Source organism: Poecilia formosa, unplaced genomic scaffold, assembly GCF_000485575.1.
Source record: "Poecilia formosa unplaced genomic scaffold, Poecilia_formosa-5.1.2 Scaffold415, whole genome shotgun sequence".
Taxonomy (NCBI): Eukaryota; Metazoa; Chordata; class Actinopteri; order Cyprinodontiformes; family Poeciliidae; genus Poecilia; species Poecilia formosa.
This window is the reverse complement of record NW_006800354.1, coordinates 401,339-424,508: the sequence shown is the minus strand read 5'-3', so window position 1 is coordinate 424,508 and position 23,170 is coordinate 401,339. Positions and strand designations below refer to the sequence as shown.

The window sequence follows — 23,170 nt, the reverse complement described above, 5'->3', positions numbered from 1 at the left end:
ATGTTAAGTAAATAGAAATGCTAAGAAAGAATGTGAACCACTTTAGCTGCCTGAATAACTCGCAGAAATACACGCAGTGTATCAGATCATAAAACAAAAATGTTAACAATTTAGTAATAATTATTTCAGTAAATACTACAAAAACGTGAATAAAACGATAGAGTAGAAGCAAAAACTGGAGTTTTCAAATGACTATTTAACTTATTAAAAGTTGAAAGTTAAACTATCCAAAAATGTGGAGAAAAAAAATCCCTCTAAATCTCTAAATATCTAGTTAACTGTGGAGGAACACCAGCCCATTCCTATTTGCGGAATAGTTTTATGAAGTGTTGTCGATGTTCAGGCTGGGTGTGCTCAGAGTGTGTCGTCACTGATGAACTGTGACACACACACACACACACACACACACACACTGCATTTGGCTGAAGTTCGTCACTTCAGCAGAGGCAGCGCGCAGTCTCCCCGCGGTGAAGCCGCTCTGAGTGAAGAAGATGCGTGGAAACAGAAGCGATCACGGATAAAAACCTCAACCCGCTCAGAGAGGCGCTGAACGTGGCCGGGACGCTGGGATGCGAGTCGCTGGTGAGTTTTAGGGACGGATCCCACCCCTCCGTTTATCGCTCCCTTCTTTTAACATAACACTGTCGCTGTATTTATGATTCAACATAAATCATAAGTACACAATTAGAATGTAATCCTTTCAAATCTAAGTGGTTTCCATAACTTTAATTTCCCTCAAATGTTTAGAATCATTCGTGCCATAAATAACTTTGTGCGCCGTTTTTTTTTTTAATTTTATTTATTTTTATTTTTTTTAATTTTTGTTCTCTTTTCTGCTATGTGTTTTTAAGAGGAACTAACAGCATTGGCGGCGATGTGAGACTCATATATGCCGTTTCTGGTGACTTACGTCGACGATGTTCCTCTCATGGTCTGTTACGGTCGTCGCGGTTGCCTTGCTGGTCGTGCAGCAGTGCGCAGGTAAACCCCATATACTCATGGTTAACATAACATAACTGTCTGGGGCGTCTCATCTCAATAAATTAAAAAAAATAATAATATATATATATATATTACACTTATCTAAAACGTTCTCTTAAAGTTATGGTTCAAACTTTTACATTTGTAATTTGAGTTTTAATGTAGAAAGATTGTGGCCTCCTCAGTCCTCATTGGGGAAGATTGCTGAGTTACCTTTTAGACAGCTATTGACACTTCCACAAGGAGGCCAAGCCACAAAAGGTCATTGTGAATGAAAGATGTCTGTTCCTATTGATGGAAAGTTTAGTGGAAGAAGAAAAAAAATGGTACAGAAAAAACAGGGAAAATCACCGTAAACGGAAATTGCATCAATCCCATCTAGTTTGAGAGGTACTCTATGTTTGGAGTCAGAGTTGAGGCACATTTCACACACACAAACACCCTGGGACTTGGTGCCTTGCACAGGGGCACATCAATATGTGACTGAAGGAAGACAGACTTTCCCAATTTCAAGACAACTGCTCTATTAACACCACCAAACACAGACGCATCGATGACGTGCAGGAAATTGTCACGCTTCTTGCGTTAGGTCACTCCAGAACAAGATGTGAAATATTGTTGCATGGGCTAAGTGGATTTTTCTTTTCTAAATAAAGTAAATTTAGCATTTCATTTAAAAATCAAGAACCCCAAAGTGTGGCAAGAGAGAGCGGAGAGAAAGAAGTTACCAACTTCAGGTTTTTTTTGGGGTTTTTTTAAAATCTTTTTTTATTAAGTCCAGAATTAGCGCTGTCTATTGGGAAAATGTTGATCCCTTTCCTCTTCTGACGAGCTTCATGGAGATGCTGCTTTTATTTTCCAGCTGCACGTGACACTTTCCAGCACTGACAAAAGTACAAATACCTGCTTTCGAACAGCCTGGTATCACTGCGCAACGTAGACCAAAAACCCACCTGCCACTAGTCAAGAGGAAAGACGTGAAACTGTAGAGCCAGCAGCGCAGACGAGCTGAAAGCTGCCATCAGAGCGGTTTGGGGTTCCTGAGCAGAGCCTCAGGCCACTCCGCATTAATGCAGTAATTCATGCAAAAGAAATCCCGAGCACAGTCAATCAAAATGGAATCAAAGCCACTTTTCCAATCAAATTGTTGTTAATATCAATCTCTTTCTGTTGACATTCAAATTCCTTGAGATGCGCCTGTGAGGTAGAAGGTGAATATTTCGCCAGGGTTTTCCTGACGTGTCCAAAACGTGGACGTGTGTCCATCCTCCAGAGTCCTCGGGGAAATAACGAGCCTTCCTGCTTCCAGGTGAGAAGACGTCCTGCGTGCTGTGGTCCAGCGCCGGAGCCGTGGTGCAGCGAGGCTCCAGCTTCGTGGTGTACTGCACCTTCTTCCCAGGATGTAAGACCCACCGGTCCATGTACATCGACGGGCGCACCAAACCCCCATACGAATGGCTCAACGACACAACCATATCCCTGAGGGTGGAGAACATTACGGAGAAGAGGACATACAGCTGCACGTCTGACTGCAACCCGCCGCTGGACGACTGTGGACTGGACATCACGGCTGGATGTACGTGGGACTTTTTATTTGGCTGAGATGAGTTTGCTTATGAAGCAGCTTTATTGCAGATGACACAACTGAGTTTGTTTCCTGTTTATACTGAATTTTGTTGGGAAGAACCGCAGAACATGTTCACATAAAGCTTTCCTGACCTAAACTGGGGTTAACTTTAGTAACTTGTAAAAAACAACAAAAAAAAAAGCTTGTTCTGCTTTCTCTTTGTTGCTTGGTGACTCGCAGTTCAGTAGGGTGGCTGTTTGTTTTCACACATGCAACCAGACGGTTTGATCAACGGAACATTGAAAAAGAGAAAAATGATTCTATTAGTCATAAATTTGTGTGTTTTTTTTTTTTTTAAAGACTGCATCCGGTTCTGCAGGATGCACATTCACAAGCAATGTTTTGTCTCCTTTCCTGTCCAGACCCACCAGATAAGCCCAAAAACATCTCATGCACCTACAGGATCCTGAAAAATGACACCAGGAGAGTGAATTGCTCCTGGGACAGAGGAAGGGACACCTACCTTAACAACCGCTTCGTGGTGCGGTGAGCATGCGCTCTCTTCCCACGTTATTCTGCTTGTAAAAGTTAGAGCCGTGCAGATGCTTTTGAACTCAAACTTTGCTGTGTGGGCTGCAGGGTTGGAACTGCGAGTGGAAACCAAACAGGACTGGTGTGGAGCGTGTCCGGCACGTCTGCCAATTTCACTTTGCCCAGATCTGTCCAGCTCATGTCGGTGCAGATTGAAGCCCACAACTCCCTGGGTTCTGAAAATTCCTCCATCGTCAGCTACAACCTCAGTGACATCGGTAAGACTTTGAACGCTTGTTGTTAAGGTTCGGCTCCACGCAGACGAATCACGCCGTGTACAGTCAAGAGAAATTCAAAGTCATTTTATTTCCAGAAATCGTTGACTTTTTGCAGCTGGTCACCAGCAATCGTTTCCAATCACTCATTCCTCAAACCCCTTTGCACCACAATCCTGTAAGTCTTGCTATTACTTTTTGATCGTAACACGTCCCATTACTTTGTTCTGATCCGAGCAGTGATGCCATCGACGCCCGTTGTTGATCAAGTCGAGTGCTCTTCCAGGAACTGCACCATCAAAGTGGAACAGCCTGTGAGGACTCCGCATCTGCAGATCCAGTACCGGGACGAGCGGCAGTGCAACTGGACAACTTATCCAGACTCTGTAAGAAGTTTTAACTCCCCCCCTAACCCTTGACTCTCTGAAAAGCCTTCGGGGGGCTTTGAGTGAGGCGCAGAAATTGCAAAAGGCAATTTAAGGTCTTTGAACATGTTTGGCTGCTGAATGATCATCTTGCTCTGAGCTTCTGCTGATTCAGAGTTGGAGGCAGATATGAGTCTCTCGGTCGACGTGTGAAGAAGTGAATTCGAGATGACTCACCTGTCTCAGGAATAAGATGAAATTTTGACCTTTCAGGCTCCTTTGTGCGTTCTGTTCATCAACACAAGCCCATCAAAAGCACATTCAAGCCATTTCAGGCTTTTTTTTTTTTTGCATCAAGTAAAAAAACAAAAACATTAAGAGATAAAAAGATGTGATAGTGATAGATCACCACAAAGTGGTGCATAATTATTCAGTGGGAGGAACTTTTTTTTTTATACTCAAAAATTGTTCATTTGTATTTTTCCACAACAGCTAAAGCTGCGAGTCTTTGGTGGTACGTTGCTATCAACTCAAGCTCAGTTAAACTGGATTGAGACCAGCCTTGCCAAAGATTGTCTATTTGACTTTGACTAGGCCATTCTAAAACATAAATGTACTTTCACATAACCAATTGCATTGCGGCTCTGGCTGTATCTCTGGAGTTATTGCCTTCCTGGAAGATGAACCTTCACCCCAACCTCAAGTATTTTCCACCCTCCAGTAGGATTTTATTTTCTCCAAGATTGCCGTGAACATCAACCCTGACCAGCTGTACCAGCATGATGCTGCCACTGCCATGTTTCAGTGTGCATTTTCAGGGTATAGATATTTTTTGTGGAATGGGTTTCAAAGTTCTCCAAAAGAAAAATCACAGGATGTTGTTTTACAATCTAACCCCGTTTTAAGGATCTCCTGAACTTCCTTCCTAAAAAAAAAAAAAAAAAAAAAAAAAAAAAAAGAAAAATGTTGAAATATCTTGCATCTGAACTCAAACAGCTGATCAGATACGTTGTGTGCATTGATCACCTGCAGGTTGGACTGACGACTTCATTCGAGGCCAAGCACATCCCCTCTTTGGAGCCGTGCAGTGTGTACAGTTTCAGAGTGCAGTCCAGATTCAGCACTGGCCTGTGGAGCCCGTGGAGCGCAGAAGTCTCCAGCGTGACTGAAGAAGAGGGTGAGTCTGAGGCCAATACTGACTTAAAGCTCCGCTCGTTCTGTCTGCAGGCTAATTAACCTCTCAGGGACTTTATCAATATAGGCCATCAGACAGTGCAGCAGTGCTTCCTAAAGTCTGGGTTTGTGAGGCAGCTATCAGATCACCACTCACTGATGCCATGAAGACGACGGCGACGACCAAAAGAGAAACCTTTTTTGCGTTTTATCTCGAGAACAAAACCGCCTGTGCAGATAAGGCGACCAGTGCGCCATATCCCTGCTGAGATTTTATTGAGTCGATTTGGGCAAATTTGGTTTTCACTCGCTCTTGCATCGGTTGAGAGTGAAGGAAGCCAGTGAAGAGGAAAGCTACGCCTTACAAGAAATGCAGGAGTGTATTTTGTAGTTCTGATGGTGTGAAGATATGGATATCTCTCTATAAAAATGCATGACCTATGAATAAGCAGTAGTGACATGTCATCAGTTTCCACTTACAGCAAGCGCTAAAGATGTTATCGAAAACATCAGCTGCACCGGTTTGTGCTGCCTTGCTTTTTTTATTGATGACGGGAAGGTCGTGTGCAGATTTTTACCTTGTGGGGCTCAGTTCATTTTGTTCTACATCGTTTTTTGTTTCGTTTTCCCCCTTGATTCTTCACTGCTAAGGCCAAAATTATTCATACCCCCAGGAGATTTATATATAGTTATTTTCACCAACTAAACTATTGTCTTATGGTTGGAAATAAGACAAAGCTCTCCCAAAACATCACTGAAAGTACAAAAGGCTCTGTTGTTAAAAAAAAAAAAAAATTCTCATTTTATCTATAGTCTATGTTCAAAATTACTTGCCCCCTTTATTCGCTGTTACAGAAATCATGCATGTCTTCGTTGGTATCTTTGACTGTTCATTCTTTGTGATGAGCTTTGAGGTCGGAAGGCCTCCTCATTTACAATCTGTCTTTTCTATGTGAACGCAGACAGCGCGGCTGAACATAACGCAGGGCGGAGGGGCGTCAAACACAGCTGCCAACTGCTGTCTGTGCAAAAATATCCCTTCCTGTTTTTGCTGCACAGTCAAACACCTGCTAAAAATAATTCATAATAAATTACCAGACTCAAGAGCAGATGTGCGATCCATGTTTTATTGTCATAAGCTGTAGATTTTGAAAGCATCAGACTGAAGGGTTTTTCAGTTTAATTAAAAAGACTTCTGAGCTTTTCGTCACCAACTAGTGAAACTTATCGAGGAATGTACGACAAAAGAACGTCTTGTAGGTTCATAAGTTTAAAGAGAAACATTTATTCAGTATCTATAAAAAAAAACAAAGATGTTAAAAAGTAACTTTTTAATGTTTGGTTTTAAAGCTCCTGCCCAACATCTGGATGTGTGGCTCGCTGCAGGCCCCGACTTCAGATCCATGAGAGTCTACTGGAACGTAAGTGTTGAAAACTACCTGTTTTCTAAATATGTTTTTTGATTATTATTATTAGTAGTAGTAGTAGTATTTTTGAAATAGTGTACATAAGTTATTGAACTCCTTAAAAAGTATAGTTTGCACAGATATAACTGAATGTAAGTTTGAACTGAACACTGGACGACAGCAGCTCGACAGGAAAAACTAAAAATCTCAGCCTAAGAAAGGAAGTTTGGTTGACCCAGTTCTGGGTATGACACATCTTTATCAAGGACAACAATTTGCTTTAGGCAGCGAAACACACACACATGCATAAAATTGCTCTTTAATGTTTTTCACTGCAAAGCCTTAAAAAAACTCCCATATCTTCTGAAACGTTTTTGCATTTTTTTTTTGTCACAACAACCAACTTTAATGCTGATTATTGAGATGAACAGAGAGAAATAAGCCAATACCAGGAAGTATGTCACTGTTTTCTATAAATTAAATAAATATAAAATATTGTGGCATACATGTATTTATCGCCCACAGAGTGAACAATTTTAGAACCACCTCAAAAGGTGGATACACATCTCTGCACACATTTCGGCTTACGTGGACATTCACTGATTGGAGAACCTTGACTTTATTCTAATTGGGTCAGCGAAGAGCAATGGTAATATTTCATCATTTTTCTAATAATAGTAAACTTCCACATTCAGATGTACGATATCGACACAAATTGCTTCCAGATACCAAAAAATATGTATTGAAAGCCACTGAAAACATTGAAATTTAACCTTAAAAATTGCCACCAATCTTAAGAGATTCATACACTTTCATATGAGTATTTGATTATTTTGGTTTTACTACTGCTACTTCATAAAACTTAAAACTCAGGGGGAAAAAAACATGTTCAGAAGCTGTGTACTTTCTGGATGAGGAGCCTGTTTCCACGTCAGACTTCACTGGAGCCTCATGAGTTTGAGGATTCTCACAACTCCATTGTTCTCGCACTGCTGCATGATCACGGTGTTGTTACCGTAGTAACATTTTCTTTCTGTTTCCCTGCTTTGTTCTGCACAGACTAAAGGTCAAACCTTGACCACATCTTGTGACATCCTCACACACAGAGAGAGAGAGATGAACACCCTTTTGCCAAATACAGTTAAAAAACACACACCTAGACTGTTTTAATGTCACACACACACACACACACACACACACACACACACACGCACGCACACACACTCAGGACACACTCAGGGGTAACTGAAACCTGACAGTAGACGCACCGCAGTTTCAGTTTACAAGAAAAAGAGGAGCTGAACAGAAATGATGTGTCTTACACACTCATCTTGCGGTTTGGCTGTAAATCCTTGGCGACAGTAATCACTCACCGAGGCAAAGAACGCATTCACCTGCAGAGTTAAAGTTAATGTTTTCCAAACGTTTCAGGAGTCCAGCATATCCGTCTGCAGAGGGAGCATCGTTCAGTACACCATCAGAGTGAACAGCAGCAACCTGACGGTCGTCACGAACGTCAGCGCAGACGTGAAGAACCACTCTGTCCCGTTCTGCTCCGACTGCGCAGTGACGGTGCAGGCAGTGAACTCTAAAGGCTCGTCGCCTCCTGCAACCATGACAACGCGTCACACAACAGGTAAAACCTTGTCTGATCTTCATCTGGTGGTTCTGAAACTGGAGCTTCACTTTTATCACATACATACGTGTGTGCGTGTTTGTGTGCGTGTATGTGTGTTTTTAGCCAAACCGATTCTTGACGTTCAAGTAACAGCGGAGAACCACACTGTCGCCATCTCCTGGAGAAAAGCTGAAACTGCACCCACCCACTACGTGGTGGAGTGGTACCCGGAGGGTCACGTGTTGGACGAGCTCAGATGGGCCAGACTGGAAGGAAATGAAATCGTCGTCACCCTCACAGGTGAAAAGTTAGAGCCAAGTTGCAAAAGATCGTACCGGTTAGGTTCAGGCTGGATGTTTCCAGAATAGTTGAAATGCTTGACATAAGCCACAAAATTGTCAATGAACTTCGGGTCCAAAATGTTAATGTTAGCCTGCCTTCTCCTTTCCAAACCAGTTCTGATGTGTGTCTGGAGTAAATGTCCTGTTGGCACACCCAGCTGATGTTTTCACCATCTACCTGTTGATTTGAATCAGCGGTGTCTTCTTTTGAGCTTGAAAAAGATTTTTTATTTTATCGTATCTGCTCGATAGTGAACTAAATGTATAATAATTTAATGAAACAAACAAAAGAGACTTTTGCACAAGAAGGAAATCATTGCAGATCCAAACCATACAAAGAGTGTTGCTGTTAAAAAGAAAGGCTTGCTGTTTCCTAATTTTGGGAGGTTGGTCGTGGGCTATTTCTTTCGAGATTAAGATGAATGCTGAAGCCTGGTTAATTATTTAAATTATACATTTTCTTTCAACATTGCAGCCAAATGGTGCACAGAGTCATTCAAAAGGCCACAGACGGCCCCCGGGCCTCACTTTGGACAGCCCTGCTTTAAAGCAAGCGTGAAATGTTGAAGACAGTCCCTTTTCTTCAATATTTCATTCTCTCTGTGCAACGCAGCGGTGCTGCTGGCAACAAAACAGGCCCTCAGAATGATGCTACCATAGCCATTCTTGACATTTGATATTTTCTCAGGTTTGAAAGTCTCAGCTTGACTCAACCAGCAATTTTTTGTGATGTTAGCCTGATTGTTGTTACTGTGCAGCCTTTTCACTCCATGTTGAGCTTCATATTCATATGTTTTTCTTAATAGATGCTAAGTATATATATATATATATTTTTTTTTTTTTTTTTTTTTTACATTTGCAGATATTAATCCATGGGAGTGCTATGAAGGAGCGGTGTATGTTTTCTACAACCAGAGCTCCGTCAGCAGGACCAGCTTTAAAGGGATCGCCACGTTGGAAGCAGGTAGGGCTTGACGGCGTAACTTCGACTAAGCTTAAGATCTTAGTCGAAATGGTCACACATATTTCATGTCGTGTAATTTTGACCTAATCGACATCGCTGTGCGGCTCTTCTGTGTCGCTTGCAGCTCCAGAAATTGGTCCGTCGGCCCAAGAAAAGGTGGAGAGAAACAAGGTGACGGTGTCTTGGACGCAGCTTCGCAGGGTGCAGCGCAGGGGATGCATCACAAAGTTCACCATCTACCTGGAGAACAGCCACGGAGTCCAGACGCGTTGTAAGAACAATTTAATTGTAAAGTCTCACTAAAGCAGTCGTGCTGCGTTGTGCCACTTTAATCGTTTTGCTTCACTTTAATGCTCACGACGAAAGCAGACGCAGCTATCCAGTAAACACTTGGCGTCTTGTTTTGCCATGTGAAGAGGATGTGGTTGGGGTTAAAAACACTGCGGTGCCAAAGCTCGTCAGAACGCTGCTGCCAGCCATGTTAATTTAATAACCGCTTCCTATTCATGATTATTAGAATCTTAAGTCATTTTAACTTTTTTTTAAGTCCATCAGGCAGGGAAGTGTTACTAAAATGAGATTCCAGCATTCAGCTGCAGAAAAACTGAAACAAAATGTTGGTTTTTGGCTGACAGACGCATGAATAGTTTCACGGTGAATGCCTCCTTTTGTCCCGACCAGACTCAGCAGAAGCATCGCAGACATCGTATCCCATCGAAGGTCTTCCTCCTGATTCCTACAGCTTGTGGATGAGCGCTTCGACTTCGAAAGGAGAAGGTCCTACCGGTCAGAAGATCAAGTTCTACATCGAGGGTAAGCAGATTTTCAACATTTACCGGCACCTCTTGCGAAGACGTGCAACACATTACGATAAATTCAGCTTTTATTCCATTAACATAGTCTTGCACTGAAAAGTTTGAGCATCTTCATATCTGCCATTTGCATCGTCTGATCGTTAAACTGGCTGTGCTGACAGCTGTGACTCTTCTTGCTGATTTGATTGGCGCGTGGTGTAACATGTCATCCTGCTGCTTTTGCAGAAGACGACCATCTCTCCACTGTGCTGATGTGTGTGTTCGTCACCGTGACGGTGCTGTTTACTCTGTTTCTGTGGAAGAGCTCAGTAGTAAAGCACAGGTATGTTTGTGATATGTTTTCCAGCCACTTTGTCAGCTCTAGGTTCATCCAAAGAGTTTCAATGAAACCCCAGTCAGCACTCTGGAAAGGTCTCTCCAAAACCTTAAAATTAGCCGGATGTAGAGAATACTTTAAATCTAAATTGGGGGGGGGTGGGGTGGGGGATGATTAACTGCTGGTTAACAGTTTTCCATATCTCAGGTTCAAAGAGATTTTCCAGTGCCTGATGCCTGATGTTGTGCCAGACCCTGCAAACAGCAAGTGGGCAAAAGAGTGCACCAAAGAGAAGGTAAAAATGTAGCAAAACTTTAACGGATCAACCGCTGGTCGAACCCGCCACAGTTCCGATTTGACCCTCTTCGTCCTCCTTCTCTCCGTTCAGGGCAAGATGAACCTGCATCTCCCGTCTCACAACTCCAGTTTCACTGACCCAGAAGAAGAGACCATCCTGGTGGACGTGGAGGAGCTGTGCAGGCGGATGGGGGACTCCTCCTCGCCCAAGAGCGACCGCTTGGCGTTCCCTCCCGAGAGCGGCGAGGGCCAAGAGACCGAGCTGTCGGCCCTGCTCTATCCTCCTCTGACTACCTACATCAAAAGCCTCTCGCACGACTCGGACAGCTCCGGCCACACGCAGACCTCCCTGGACACGAACACGACCATCGACTACATCTCGTCCCACGGGCAGGACAATCTGGACAACTACGACCAGGAGGACGAGGAGGAGTTTCCAGGGATGCAGTTTTTCCCCAGCCTCAGCATCCTCATGGAGCCCGTGGGGTTTGGAGGGAAGCTGACCTTGGACGCAGTGAAAATCGACTGCGGCGACTTCTTTCAGAACGTTTAGAGTGATCCGCCGAGCCTTTTCAAACTGAACTCTCAGCCGAGACGTGCATGAACTACCTCCTTTGCTTTTAGAAATCATGAAGAACTGTCTCTCTGCAAGCCAAGCTTCAGTTCAGCAGAAATCCTCTCAGGCATTACAATTGTTTTCCAATGGAACGTCTATGGACACACTAAGCAGAACTAAAAGAAAGAGACGAGGAATTTTACTAAGGTTTAATCTCTAAAAGGCAGATTTGACTTCTCTTCATAGGAGACGGTATCGTAACAGCATCATCGTCCACCATGAATTTTGGGATCTATACCTATTCTTCCTGTTACATGAGCAGATGTCTTCTATTTAAAAAAGTCCAAGTTTTGTTTTTTTTAAATACTGCTGTATATTAATTGCTACGCTCTTCACTCTACCTCAATGTGGATGCAAATTTGATCAAATTAAAACCGAATCCTTTGTCTGACTAAAATGATTGTGAGCACAGTAAAACTTTTGGAAGTTTTCAAGATTTTCATGCAGGTTTCAGAGCTGAGTATAACGCACACACACACACACACACACACACACACACACACACACACACACACACACACACACACACACACACTGCAAAAACACAAAGTACTCTAAGTGTAACTTCTAGTAGAAATATCTTGGATACACTTGAAATAAAACAGAACTAAATCACAAGAAATACTGATAAAAAAAAAGTTAATTATTTCACTAATAGGTAATACTTTTCCATTACTATTAGGAATTATTGACTTCAAAAAAGCTCCCATATTGTACTGAAAAGTTACATGCAAGTTAGTTTCGTCATTATTTCAATTGTATTTAAGATATTTGCACTAGAAAGCCAGACCAAAACTTTTTGGTATGATTTTTGTAATGTAAAAAAGCAGAGTTTCACATCAACATAAAAACGTGTATTTGGGCAACTTAGGTCAGTTTGACCAAAACCGTTTGAGTCATGATGACATCCTTCTTAATAGACAAAGACTCCAGTTTGTTTGCCCTTATACTCGCAAAAGTACAGTCATCAATGCTCTGTTAGAAGTTAATGTGCCACATCCACACTTCATTATGATCCCTTCAGGCCTAGTTTACTACTTATGACGGCAGCTTGACAATGCAACATGTCGCTGAGACACAAACTTCCCACGTTTCCCACTGGAAAAAAAAAAAAAAAAAGTGACACAACCCGAGGAAGCGGTTCTACTCAATGGACTTGACTTCATCACTTCTCCACAAGAAATACCTGTTCAGGTGCTTTTTACTACAACTGAGTCAGCCACAAGGAACAGCAGCAGAGCAGAAGAAGAACAACTTTATTACAACTCTGTCCAGGTCTAAACTTCCTCAGCCTAAGCTCAGATTGTAGAAAAGGAAAGTACCAGTCTTCAAAATACTGTGCGTAATGCAGCCAAATCAAATCACGTGTCGGCATTTTGGGGGTTTTAAGTGACAACGACCCAAACATGTAGGTTCAGTGACTCATGTGGCTCATTCTTGTGAGTGTAACTTACAGGCGTGATGTTTCCAACCCATGTTTAGAACTGAAACAGGCTTTTGAATGGACGGTGAAACATCTTAAAATAACAAGACATGAAGTGAAGCTGTCAAATCCCCCACGCCCTCCTAAATCACGATATTACTGAGAACAGAACTGGGATGTGACATAACTAGCACGTTGCTGGAAAAACTGGCTTGTAAAAGTGTAGCATTCTGACGCTTGTCCTCAATTAAATAATGTTTCTCACTGCCCCTGTAAAAGAGCTGACAGGGGCAGTTGCCCAGGGCTTCAGTTTTTTGGAGGCCCCAAAGACATTTTTTTGTGTGTAATGAATGCAAAAAAAAAAATAATAATCTTATATGGGGTTACATATTATAAGAATTCCATAAAACTTATAAACGTATAGGCCTACATCAAGTGAAATGTATTAAAATTTGGGGATTTCTATTAACATAAACAATAAAATATTTGAAAATTAAGAAGATAGTCATTTTTTGGGGGACAACAACATGGAGCTAGTGACCAGGCAGACTTATTAAACCTCCCGTGCACCAATTCATGTCTAGGATTACATATTACTGCGTTGTAATTTTCATTAGTAGAAGAAAGCTTCTTCTACTAGCCCCTCCCCCCCAAAACTGGTTCCAGCCCAGGGGCCCCAGGTAGGCGCCGCATTTAAAACTGATCTGAGCAAAAACAGCGAAAGTTTTGATAGCTTGAGTTGAAGACGCTGGACAAATACCATGTAGATATTTCACTTTCTTCTTCCAACATGCCAGAGGTGCTTGTAACATTTTTTATTTCTGGAGGTCATTCAAGGTTTTATTAGAATGTTAGAGGCTCTGTTTAGTGAGATTGAAACTCGATAGATTAAACAATATTTTGTCCAAATTAAAGGGAAGAAACTCTGGAAAACATGAAGTTTGATTTTGAATTATATTTTAAATTTTCAAAGCCAAAAAAATTTACATATTTATCTTAATCTTGCCCATGTGTGCTGAGGTACTGTTTTATTTTATTAATGTGGCTTTTAATATTTTGAGCACAAAGTTTCACTTTTAGTCATATTTTGTATTTGTCAAAATTCCATTTTGGCAGCAAAGCTACCTATAGGATCAATAATCCCTTTTAACCATCAGTATAGTTGATTGATTGAAATGCAACCAGCTAATAATTAAAACAGCACAAGATAAAAAGTCTGAAGCCTAAACCGTTGATGGTACTAATGAAGTGGTTGCCAATGTGTAAAAGTCTTTCTTTTTTTTACCTCAAAATTGCAGGAGACTGTATAAAAAACAAATGAGCGTTCTTCACTCCTAACTTAAAAATACTCAGGTAAATCTCATCAGGAAGCAGGTGTATTAAAATCGGTCTGAACATTTGCAAACATTTCTAGAGCAACAGTTCGTAACCCCCGACGACGACAGGACAAGAGCTTTTTGTTGACCACCTTTATTTACCGACAGAGGTCTAATAGCAGGGCTGGAATTCACACATTTGTAGAGCAATTCAGTTGTTCCACACTATGGACAACTGTATTTCATTCAGAGCAATTATGCAGTGGCGCCATCGTGGAAACTACAGAGCAAGTCAACAGCAGAGGAAAAACATTCAGCGCAGACCGAAAGAAACCCGAGGCCGAGCAGAGCTTATAACGCTGAGCGGAGTGTGTAAACGACAAAGGGTCGGAGCTTTTCCAGCGGTCTCCGGTCGCGTCTCAGCTGTTGGGGAGGAAACGAAAGAAACGCCTCTCCTCGTCACTCAGAACTAAGAGGAAGGCAGCGACTGATTTGCACGTGGCTGATGATGACCTAAGATTAAATGAGCGTGGGAGGAAGAGACGTCTGAAGATTATCCTTCCGATACGAGCAAATCCAAAACGCATGGACACAGCCTTTTTTTTTTTTCTTCAATTGAACTGAACCGGGATTTAAATTTGGGACGCGTTTCCAATGTGTTCCACCAGAAAAAAAAAAAAAAAAAGCTTTTAAGAACATTTCAGTAAAAAATAAAATGAAAAGTCCAGATTGCGTGCCTTTCCACATACATTTCCAATGTAGGCAGCATCTCTTTCAAATACCAGTTTTTTCTTTTCTCTTTTCCTTTTTATGTGCACCATGTGAAATACAGTCTCTGAAAGAATTTATGAAAATAGTTGATTTACAGGCTGAAGATCATACAAGAATAGACCTCCTCTATAAAATATAAAACAATATCTCAGTGCTAAAGGAATGGGGGGGTGGGGGGAATAAACCCATAAATCTCAATGAGTGGAGCTGTAACTTCTGAAATCGGCCAGGTGAGGCGGAGCTCGTGATGGAGCTCCGGCGGCGCCCGCTTTAAAGCAAACAAGCAACAGCACTCACCACGCCAAAATATATCCTTATGCTTACATTTCAAAATGCATATTTTCAAGCAGCAATTACAAAACTTTATTAATGGACGATGCATAACCTCTGAAAAAAATACTGTATGAAAACATCCCTGCTACTTTGTTTCAAAGTACAAAACCTCTACCAATAAGTTGCTCCAGAGTAGCAAGAAGTCCTTTTGTTTTTATGTGTTTTTTTTTGTTAATTTCTTTTTGTTTTTTTTTCCATCTTTGTTTTGTTTTTATTGAATAAAACTCAGTCCTCACAGAGTGTCATAGCTATGACAGTCTTCGCCATCATTTGACTTTGCTGAAGGATCCAGGAACATGCAAGCCTCGTAGTGGAGGTGCTCAGGAGGCTCCTGAAGGCCTGAGGGGTTTTAACAGCCGCAGCTTAAGCCAGGGCTGGGAAGGCCTCTGGGTCGTCCACGTTCGGCACAGACGTAGATGACTGCAAGCGAGAGCGAACGGAGGACACGGTTAGGATGGGAATTTGCTAAACGGCTAACAAGCAGCAGCATTGCTCTGGATTATTTACCCTGTCAGTCCTTCCTCCGCGTGCCGGCCTGGTGGGCTCGCCACGCTCACCACGCTCGCCGCGTTCCCCTCCGCGCCCGCGGCCTCCCCGGCCGCCGCGGGGTCCTCCGCGCCCGCGGCCAGGACGGCCAAGGTCTCCGAAGTTTATCTCCAGCTGGGACGTGATGTCGTTTGCTGGTTTCCGGAAGTGGTGCTCCTCGTCGCCCTGAATTACAGAAAAAAACGAAGAGCGTTTTATTAATTAGAAGCGCGCTCTCGCAGTCCTAACCCCGTCTGCACACAGGTTTAGATTGAGCCGCTGCATGCAACGGGTAACATTTTACCTTGGAATCATCGATGTCAAGCTCAGGCAGGTCACCTTTCTTGTCCTGCTTTAAGAGAAGTTCAGAATATAATCATCACAACAGAAAAACATAAGCGTGTACTAAAATGTTAGAGACATTTGACAGCTAGTCTAATATGCACAGCGACGGCACATTAGGGAAGCATATTTATTGTATTATTTATCATGACAAACTTCTTAGTCTGATCAGAAATCTGATTTATTGTCATAAATTTCAATTGATGTTTAAAACTCCCCAAAACTGTCTGTATTGTCAGGGCTGCTAGTTTTACCATTTTTTCCACAGTTTGTTAAATTAAAGTACTGATAAATATCAATAAATTAGAAATTATGATTAAATGTCATTACTGTGTGCAGTTTAGTGATACAAATCACACTTCTTTATGTGACTGGTGTCCTAGGGAAGAGGCATCACAAATTCAAGAACATTATTTGTGCTTGTGAGGATATGATTGCTGTCACAGTTACCTAAAAGAGAAGTAATATTTCTTATGGTCATTTTTACCGTTATCATATTACCACGAAATATTGTGATAAAACTACGTTCCTGTCACCCAAACCGACAATGAACTCTTCTTCCTGCTAAACACTTTGGCATTTCAAGATTTTCCTGAAGCCCAATTTCACCTCCTCTCATCTGTTTTGTAGCAATAAACCATCTAATGTCAGCTTGTTTACTTGTCTTAGTGTCATAACAGAATAGTGAATAGAAATAATCTTGTTCATACTATGAATGTTTCATAAAAACTATTACATTTATTGACCATTAAGCTAAAAATAAATAGTACACATAACCTAACTACAGCGCTAATCAGCAGCATTGCATTTAGTTTCAAGTAAAATTAATTGGATCATGTTTGCAGTTTAGTTTTCAAGTCGAGCCAGGATCCTTATAACGACTTCAGAAACACAAACAGTATTTGCCTCTGTTAAAATGTGAGGTGGGGCTTTAGGAGCTGTGGGAAACGCCTCACCTCGGCCTTGGACTTGTGCAGCACAAATCCTTTGTTCCAGTCAGCGCCCTCGTTGGCCTTGCGGATGTTGAACTCGACCTTGGCCCGCTCTTTGTCCTGCATGGCCTTCCATTCGTCCAGAGTCATCTCCTTAGGCCCTTCTTCCTTCTGTTCTTCAACCTCATTCTCCCTTCAACACACACAAACACAAAGCAATGTTAGCATGGGCATGTTTAGCGTCGACATGTTTAGCATCGGTGTCTTTCGTTCCACATTGTCTTCCTTCATCGGAACAACAACTTACTTGTTCTCAGAGTCGGCGGGTGGATGCTCCTCTCCCTCTGGGTTCTCCTCGGTGACGTTAGACTGGTCGAGCTCACTGCAGAGAAAACGGGAGAAAAAAACTCAATGTCCTGCATTGTCACGGCTCCGGCTTCCTTAGAAACTAGAAACACGTAAAGTTTTTGTATCCGTCTTTTCAAAGCACTCACTTCAGTTCATCTTTAACTGTGCCCCAGTTGTGAGATCCACTCCCACCACGCTTGTCCTCACCTTTCAGACTACTGGAGAGGGAAAGAAATCCCCCCCGAAACATCAATCGTGATAAAGACACACGCGCAACATGAGCACAAACATCTTGAGCACAAATGATTTGGGTTTCATTCAGACCATGAGGGGAGTCAAAGGAACACTTACGATCGGTCGCTGCCACTGTGTCTGTCGAATTCCCGTTTTCCTCTGGAGTCGAATCCGTCGCTGCGGCCCATGCCACGGCCTCTTCCGCCGCGACCTCCCCTGCCGCCGCCACGACCCCTCATTGGCCTATCACCAACGGGCCTGAGGAGGAGGGAAAAAAACACAGTCAACAATTTGAAGAGAAAGCAAGTAATTATGGAGATTTGTATTTAAACTTGCCTTCAATATTTAGTTTTGTGGAAATAACATTTTGCTTCTTATCTGCTACGGATCTAAGTTTTCTAAATGTTCATGTCTTTCACTGTCTTATCTCGACAGGAACAACTTTAAATGATAAATTATGTTGGACTCCAACACCTGCTCCTGCAGTCTTTAATAAAATATCCAGCAGTTCATCTGCTTCATAATTCAGCAGCTAAATGCTAAATAAGCTCTTTTTCATGTCTTTACTACTTTCAGCAAACAAAAACAAAAAAAGCATAGAAGAAACTAAGCTTTTCCTCACTGATATGTTTTGGTTTTTACTAAGATCTGATTTGAAGATTATTTTTTTTTCTAAGAGAGATAAAACCAGTTCCTTGTGAGAAGCTGTAGTTATAAAACCTACAGAAAATCTAAGAACTACAAGATTAAACCCATTTGTTTATTTATTTATATGCATCAGAGCACATTTCCCTAACCTTCTTCTGATCTGTAATAAACTTTAAAAAATGTCGCATTTATAGATGGAGTTTGTAGTTTTGATGCAGTTATTAAAAAGGGTAAAAAGAAAACAAACTAATGGTCTACAATCTGATCATCTATTTTATGAATTTCAGACACAGCGACGTGAAGTTCTGATTTATTGGGCTTTTGAAAATATATAAATATATAGCATGCATTTTAAAACCACAGTTGTGTAAATATGCATAATGTTGGACATATTTAGGTGAGACAACTGGGGTAGGATTTAATAAGCACCATTTCAAACTGAAAATGTTACTTATGTCTATGACTGTTATGCTATTTTTAAGAATAAAGATAACTAATAAAACTTTTATGTAATTAGCTGAAAAGAAATAAAGAAAATACTGTAACTGAAGCATCAGTTTTTGGACTCCCTCTAGTTATGGTTCATGCTGGTATGTTATCAGTCCAAACTCACTTCTCCACGGAGAACTCGCCGCCCTCGGGTTTCTCTGCGGTTTCGCCGGCAGGCCGCTCGAAGCGGCGGGGCGGCCGCCTGTCCACGGGTCGTCTGTCTGCGGGTGGCCGTCCGTCTCCCTGTCCGCCCTGAGGTCTGGAGCCTTCGCCCTCTGGTTTTCTGCCCATTCTCTTCATGCCAGCACCTAGGAATTTAAATAATAATAAAAAATACAAAATAAAAAGTGATTAGATGACCTGCAGCATCGCCGTATCCACACCAAACGTTGAGTCAGGAGACAAGAAAAAGAAACATTGTTCTGCACAAGTGGAGCAAATAATTGCAATTAACGTGGGGGTGGGTGGGGTTGTTGGCAAGTTAGTGATTCAGGATTTCTCTGAAAGGTTATTTCTCAGCCCTAATGTGAGTTTCATAATTTGCTTTCAATTTGTGATAAAGTTACCTTGCCAGATCTACTGGGATTACTGGTGACCCAGTTTTTTTTTTCCCCTACTTGAGTCAGAGCCACCAGCCCAGTGTAACACAAGTCCCTCCCATTGACTAAATCGCCTGATCCAGAAATAGATCCGCTCCACTACACCGCAGCAGCAGCAGCTGGTGGAACCACCATCAATGCACCTGTCTCATCCTCTCTCTCAGGCAGATAAATATGATCCTACTTGTCAGCTCGATGTGATGAAACCTCAATTACGCATAAAAAAAATTCTAATCTGATTCAGTCTACGCTTTGCAGCCAGCGCCTTTTCACCTAAAAGTCACGACTTACTTTGAGCGCAGGGCAAAAACCGGCTGATACAAAAACGATTAATCGTGTAGAGTATGCGATTTGTTGCAAATCGACCGCGTGCAGAGTGTTTATTGTGCGCCAGTAGGAAGTAAGAGTGTGGAGGTTGTGCCTTAACACGCCCTACAACCACGAGGTTCAGCTCCGCAGGAGCGGACAGCTCCGCATGTCAGCAGAGAAATCCGCCAAAACAAAAACCCAAACTGAAGCTCACACCTATCTTCTCTACACGTGTTACCGTCCTCTCACATGTTCCGGAGATTATTTTTTCGCTTTAACCAATAATAGTTCGATTTTTAAATGATTCCCGATGTATGCAGCAACAAGTAGTTTGGCTTCGAGTGGCTCCTGAGCAGAGCTAACGATTTAACTGAAGCATGCTGTTAGTTAGGCTCTCTGTTCAACCAGGCCCTTTAGGGGGTGTAAAGCTAAAACTAGCTGGGCCGCAAACTGTTTATCTTTGTATCGCAGCAACCTCGAGTCTCCAGTCGTAAATTAAGTTTGGGTAAAAGTCGTTGTTCCTGCAAATGTCACTCATCTTAAGGCACTAAAATAACGAGTTAAGCCGACCTCATGTCACTGAGCCCAGTTATAACGGCTAGCTGGTAACCGAGCAACTTAGCCTGTTAGCTTAAATTTCTAGGCTGCTCTTTTGACTAATTGGAGCCCAAAACGTGCATTAAATATTACCATCTTTCTTAAGAGGAACTGGAGCCTGGGTTTCCTCCTTCTTATCAGCCAGCGGGATCTTTCTGTCTTTTTGGGACTCCTTCTTGGGCTGCTTGGCAGCCTGCGCAGCAGTCTTGGCGGCACCAGGAGCTGCAGCCTCCTTCTTCTTCTTAACTTCGGCTTGCTTCAGCAGCTCGAACGGATCCGACTCGTCGTCAAATAACTGGTCGAACCGATTGGTTATGGCACAGCCAAAACCTTCTTGCATTTGTCCGGGCATGATGGCGCCCCTTCAGCAGGATTTTCCTCCGATTCTACGAGGCTTGGTGCGAGCACTTCGCTAGATGAAGCCACAAGATGGCTGGGAAAGGACCTTCTTCTCTTCCGGCACGGTAGACATCCGGGACCTCGGGGTTTTGCGCGGGTGGGTTGTGTAGTTTCCGTGGAAACCCGTAGCCATGATAGCAGCTAGGGAGTAGATGAAAGAAAAACTCAATTACCCACAATGCAAATTCTTTGAATGCTTTGCAAAGGAAAGCATGGTCGCCCCGGTCTGCACTCTGTTGTTGTTTTGACTTTTAGGAAAAACTATTTAGTTGTCAGGAGTGCTTTACTCCGCAGTTTGTCAATTTTAAAACTTACATTAGCAAGATGACCTGCTAGTTCTTTAATATAATTGAAGACCACAGAGGAAGAAATATCTTAATATTAGGGGTTAATTTGTTTTTTAAAAGGACAGGAAATTAGTTGGGCCTAATTATTTATTACGTTCACAAGAAATTACCCCAGAAACACGTCTACACACTAATATCTAGATGTTTAAACTATGCTGCAGGTTAAAATTATTTCACTCTTGTTTGGCTACGCCCTTGCTTTTGGCAGTAATTTTTAATCTACAGCTGTGCACGTTTATATTTGGCAATTACAGAATCACTAACTTTTTTACTTGCAGAAATGTGTATTTCTTCACTGTCATCACATTTTTTTATTGGTGTGGATAGGAGCTTTACTTTGCTTATTTTATAGAATATGTTTACTCTCAATTGAGTTTTGAGGAAAAAATTTAATTGGTTCAAAAACACATTTATGTGATTGAAACACATAATTGGAGAGTTCCGTTGAGAGAAAATCTTAGGCTTATGCAGCATGCCAGTGAAGTGCATCTGGAGTAATGAAAGAAGCTCAACAAAACATTTTCCACACTTTAAGAAATGCACACTTTTTTTTTACAATCACATGACTGTCTTGTGCATAGATTAATTAAACTCCAGTTTTTTTTTAATAGACTTTACTACACGTTTTTCCCCATCATAAAAATTTGTCAAAATATTCAGTCATTTATTTATTTTAAGAGGTTAAGCTTTTCTACTGGATTAAGATCTGGTAAGGTGGTCTAGTGAGTAAATTTTGTTGATTTTGCCCGTATGTTTGGTTAATAATTCTACTAAAGGACCCAGTGATGACCTACCAGGCCCACAGCATCCCAAGTTCTCACTGTACAGTAAAACCATCTGGAGTGTTTGTGGTCAAAAAGTTAAATCTTATAGTTTCATCTGACCAAAGCACAAGGTTCTAGTCAAAGTCTCAGATGAACAAACTCCACACGTTTAAATTTGTGATGGTATGACAGAAAATACCTTTCTTGCATTTCTTTCAAACAACTGGTTCCCTTTATGCAAACAAGCAGTAACAAAATATGTCCATCTTTTCTGCTCTTCTCTGTAGAAACCTCCATTATGACCACCTTTCCCTGTTGTGAAGACAATTTGAAACTTTTTAATTATTACTCTGATTGTAGGTTTGATCAACATGAAGGAGGCAGCTTCCCCATGTCTCCATTTTAAGATCGACACTTGAATGGGATGCTCTCTTGTCTTTCCAGTATTGATCAGTGGCTGTGTGAAACTGGCCTCCATGTCACATAAAGTCATACAATGAAGTAAGAGGATTTACAACCCTGCGAATATTTCTTCACTGAACAAAAGTATTCACTTCAAAAAATTGGTGGGCCTATTCAGTAATAGTTTATTTATGTTTTCCCTCAGTTTCTACATTACAATAATAATAAAAAGAAGCGTTACTTGTAATAGTTTACTTTGAAAGCAGATTTTCTCTTGTTTATAAGGCCCGGCCCCCTTTATTCATGATCACGATGATGATGATGATGATGATGACCCGCTCAGCCGCTTCTGAGCACAATCAATGCTCCTGCTCTCCATGAAGAAAAATGACGTCTCCAGTTACTAAAGCCATGATAGAGTCCTATGCGCTCATGGTCATGGTCATGGGCACATTTTTCGTCTACTTCTGCGGAATGGTGTGGGCTTTTTGCAACCCCAAAGTGAGCGAAGCGGAGGAGGAAGAGTGCGCCGCTGGAAACCAAGCCGGGGAGCCGAGAGAGCGCCGCTGGATGTGCGCACCAGGTTCTCCACAGCGGGACGTCAGGTGCGCCACCGGGCTTCTGCAAGTGGCCGCGCCGCCGTACACCGCGGAGACGCTCACACAGAGCACATATGTCAACTTCTGGGAAGATGATGATGATGACGATGATGATGATGATGATGACGATGAAAGTCTGCTGTCGGACAGCGCTGCGTTTTGTCTGGATAATTTGGGGATTGATAACCAGATTACAAACAGTCCCTCCTGGATTGCAATGTGATGACTGGACGCCAACATCTTAGAAAATCGGTAATATTCTTATGTTATTGTTTTCTTATAATTTGCTCCATATTTAAGTAGATGCATTGCGCCTTTTCTTTCCCCCTCCAGCAGTTAACAGAAAATGCATGACCTTGCTGCTACATCACACCTGACCCAGAATGAAATAGAATAGAGCTTCTTATTTGAAAACACTTAAAATCCATTCTGCTGCAAAGTCCCACACACACGTTTCTAAATGAAGGGGAATTAATCAACTTCATGCAGTGCCTTGCTGAAGTAGTTATTCATAACCCGTGAGCATTT

At 42.0% G+C, this 23,170-nt stretch overlaps 2 protein-coding genes across 8 annotated transcripts; one reads left to right on the top strand and one right to left on the bottom strand.

Moving 5' to 3' along the window:
• Positions 1-405: 405 nt before the first annotated feature.
• On the top strand, positions 406-11,662 carry il12rb2 (interleukin 12 receptor, beta 2a). Its single transcript, XM_007576760.2, has 16 exons — positions 406-582; positions 852-981; positions 2,291-2,557; positions 2,971-3,094; positions 3,188-3,357; positions 3,595-3,740; positions 4,752-4,896; positions 6,243-6,313; positions 7,730-7,934; positions 8,040-8,216; positions 9,120-9,221; positions 9,346-9,492; positions 9,903-10,034; positions 10,262-10,358; positions 10,560-10,647; positions 10,741-11,662. Exons 2-16 carry the CDS (start codon positions 918-920, stop codon positions 11,200-11,202), a joined length of 2,397 nt encoding a protein of 798 aa, XP_007576822.1. The 5' UTR covers positions 406-582; positions 852-917; the 3' UTR covers positions 11,203-11,662.
• A 2,944-nt stretch (positions 11,663-14,606) lies between these two features.
• Positions 14,607-20,604, bottom strand: serbp1a (SERPINE1 mRNA binding protein 1a). Of its 7 annotated transcripts, none has more exons than XM_007576755.2 (9): positions 20,225-20,604; positions 18,751-18,934; positions 17,607-17,747; positions 17,402-17,473; positions 17,215-17,289; positions 16,932-17,103; positions 15,938-15,985; positions 15,616-15,819; positions 14,607-15,528 (listed from the first exon to the last, which is right to left on the bottom strand). In XM_007576755.2, exons 1-9 carry the CDS (start codon positions 20,481-20,483, stop codon positions 15,472-15,474), a joined length of 1,212 nt encoding a protein of 403 aa, XP_007576817.1. In that variant the 5' UTR covers positions 20,484-20,604; the 3' UTR covers positions 14,607-15,471. The 7 variants fall into 7 exon arrangements, with proteins under 7 accessions (XP_007576817.1, XP_016518839.1, XP_016518838.1 ...); XM_016663353.1 differs by having other exon boundaries at positions 17,402-17,470; XM_016663352.1 differs by having other exon boundaries at positions 15,938-15,982; positions 20,225-20,603.
• Between the last annotated feature and the right edge of the window lie 2,566 nt (positions 20,605-23,170).

Coding starts and splice junctions, on each gene's coding strand:
- serbp1a (XM_007576755.2), bottom strand. CDS start 20,483: ATGCCCGGACAAATGCAAGAAGGTTTTGGCTGTGCCATAACCAATCGG. Junction 17,474..17,606: donor CACAGTGGCAGCGACCGATC/GTAAGTGTTCCT, acceptor TTCCCTCTCCAG/TAGTCTGAAAGGTGAGGACA. Junction 15,529..15,615: donor GCGGAGGAAGGACTGACAGG/GTAAATAATCCA, acceptor TCTCGCTTGCAG/TCATCTACGTCTGTGCCGAA.
- il12rb2 (XM_007576760.2), top strand. CDS start 918: ATGTTCCTCTCATGGTCTGTTACGGTCGTCGCGGTTGCCTTGCTGGTC. Junction 3,358..3,594: donor CTACAACCTCAGTGACATCG/GTAAGACTTTGA, acceptor TGATCCGAGCAG/TGATGCCATCGACGCCCGTT. Junction 10,648..10,740: donor AAGAGTGCACCAAAGAGAAG/GTAAAAATGTAG, acceptor CTCTCCGTTCAG/GGCAAGATGAACCTGCATCT.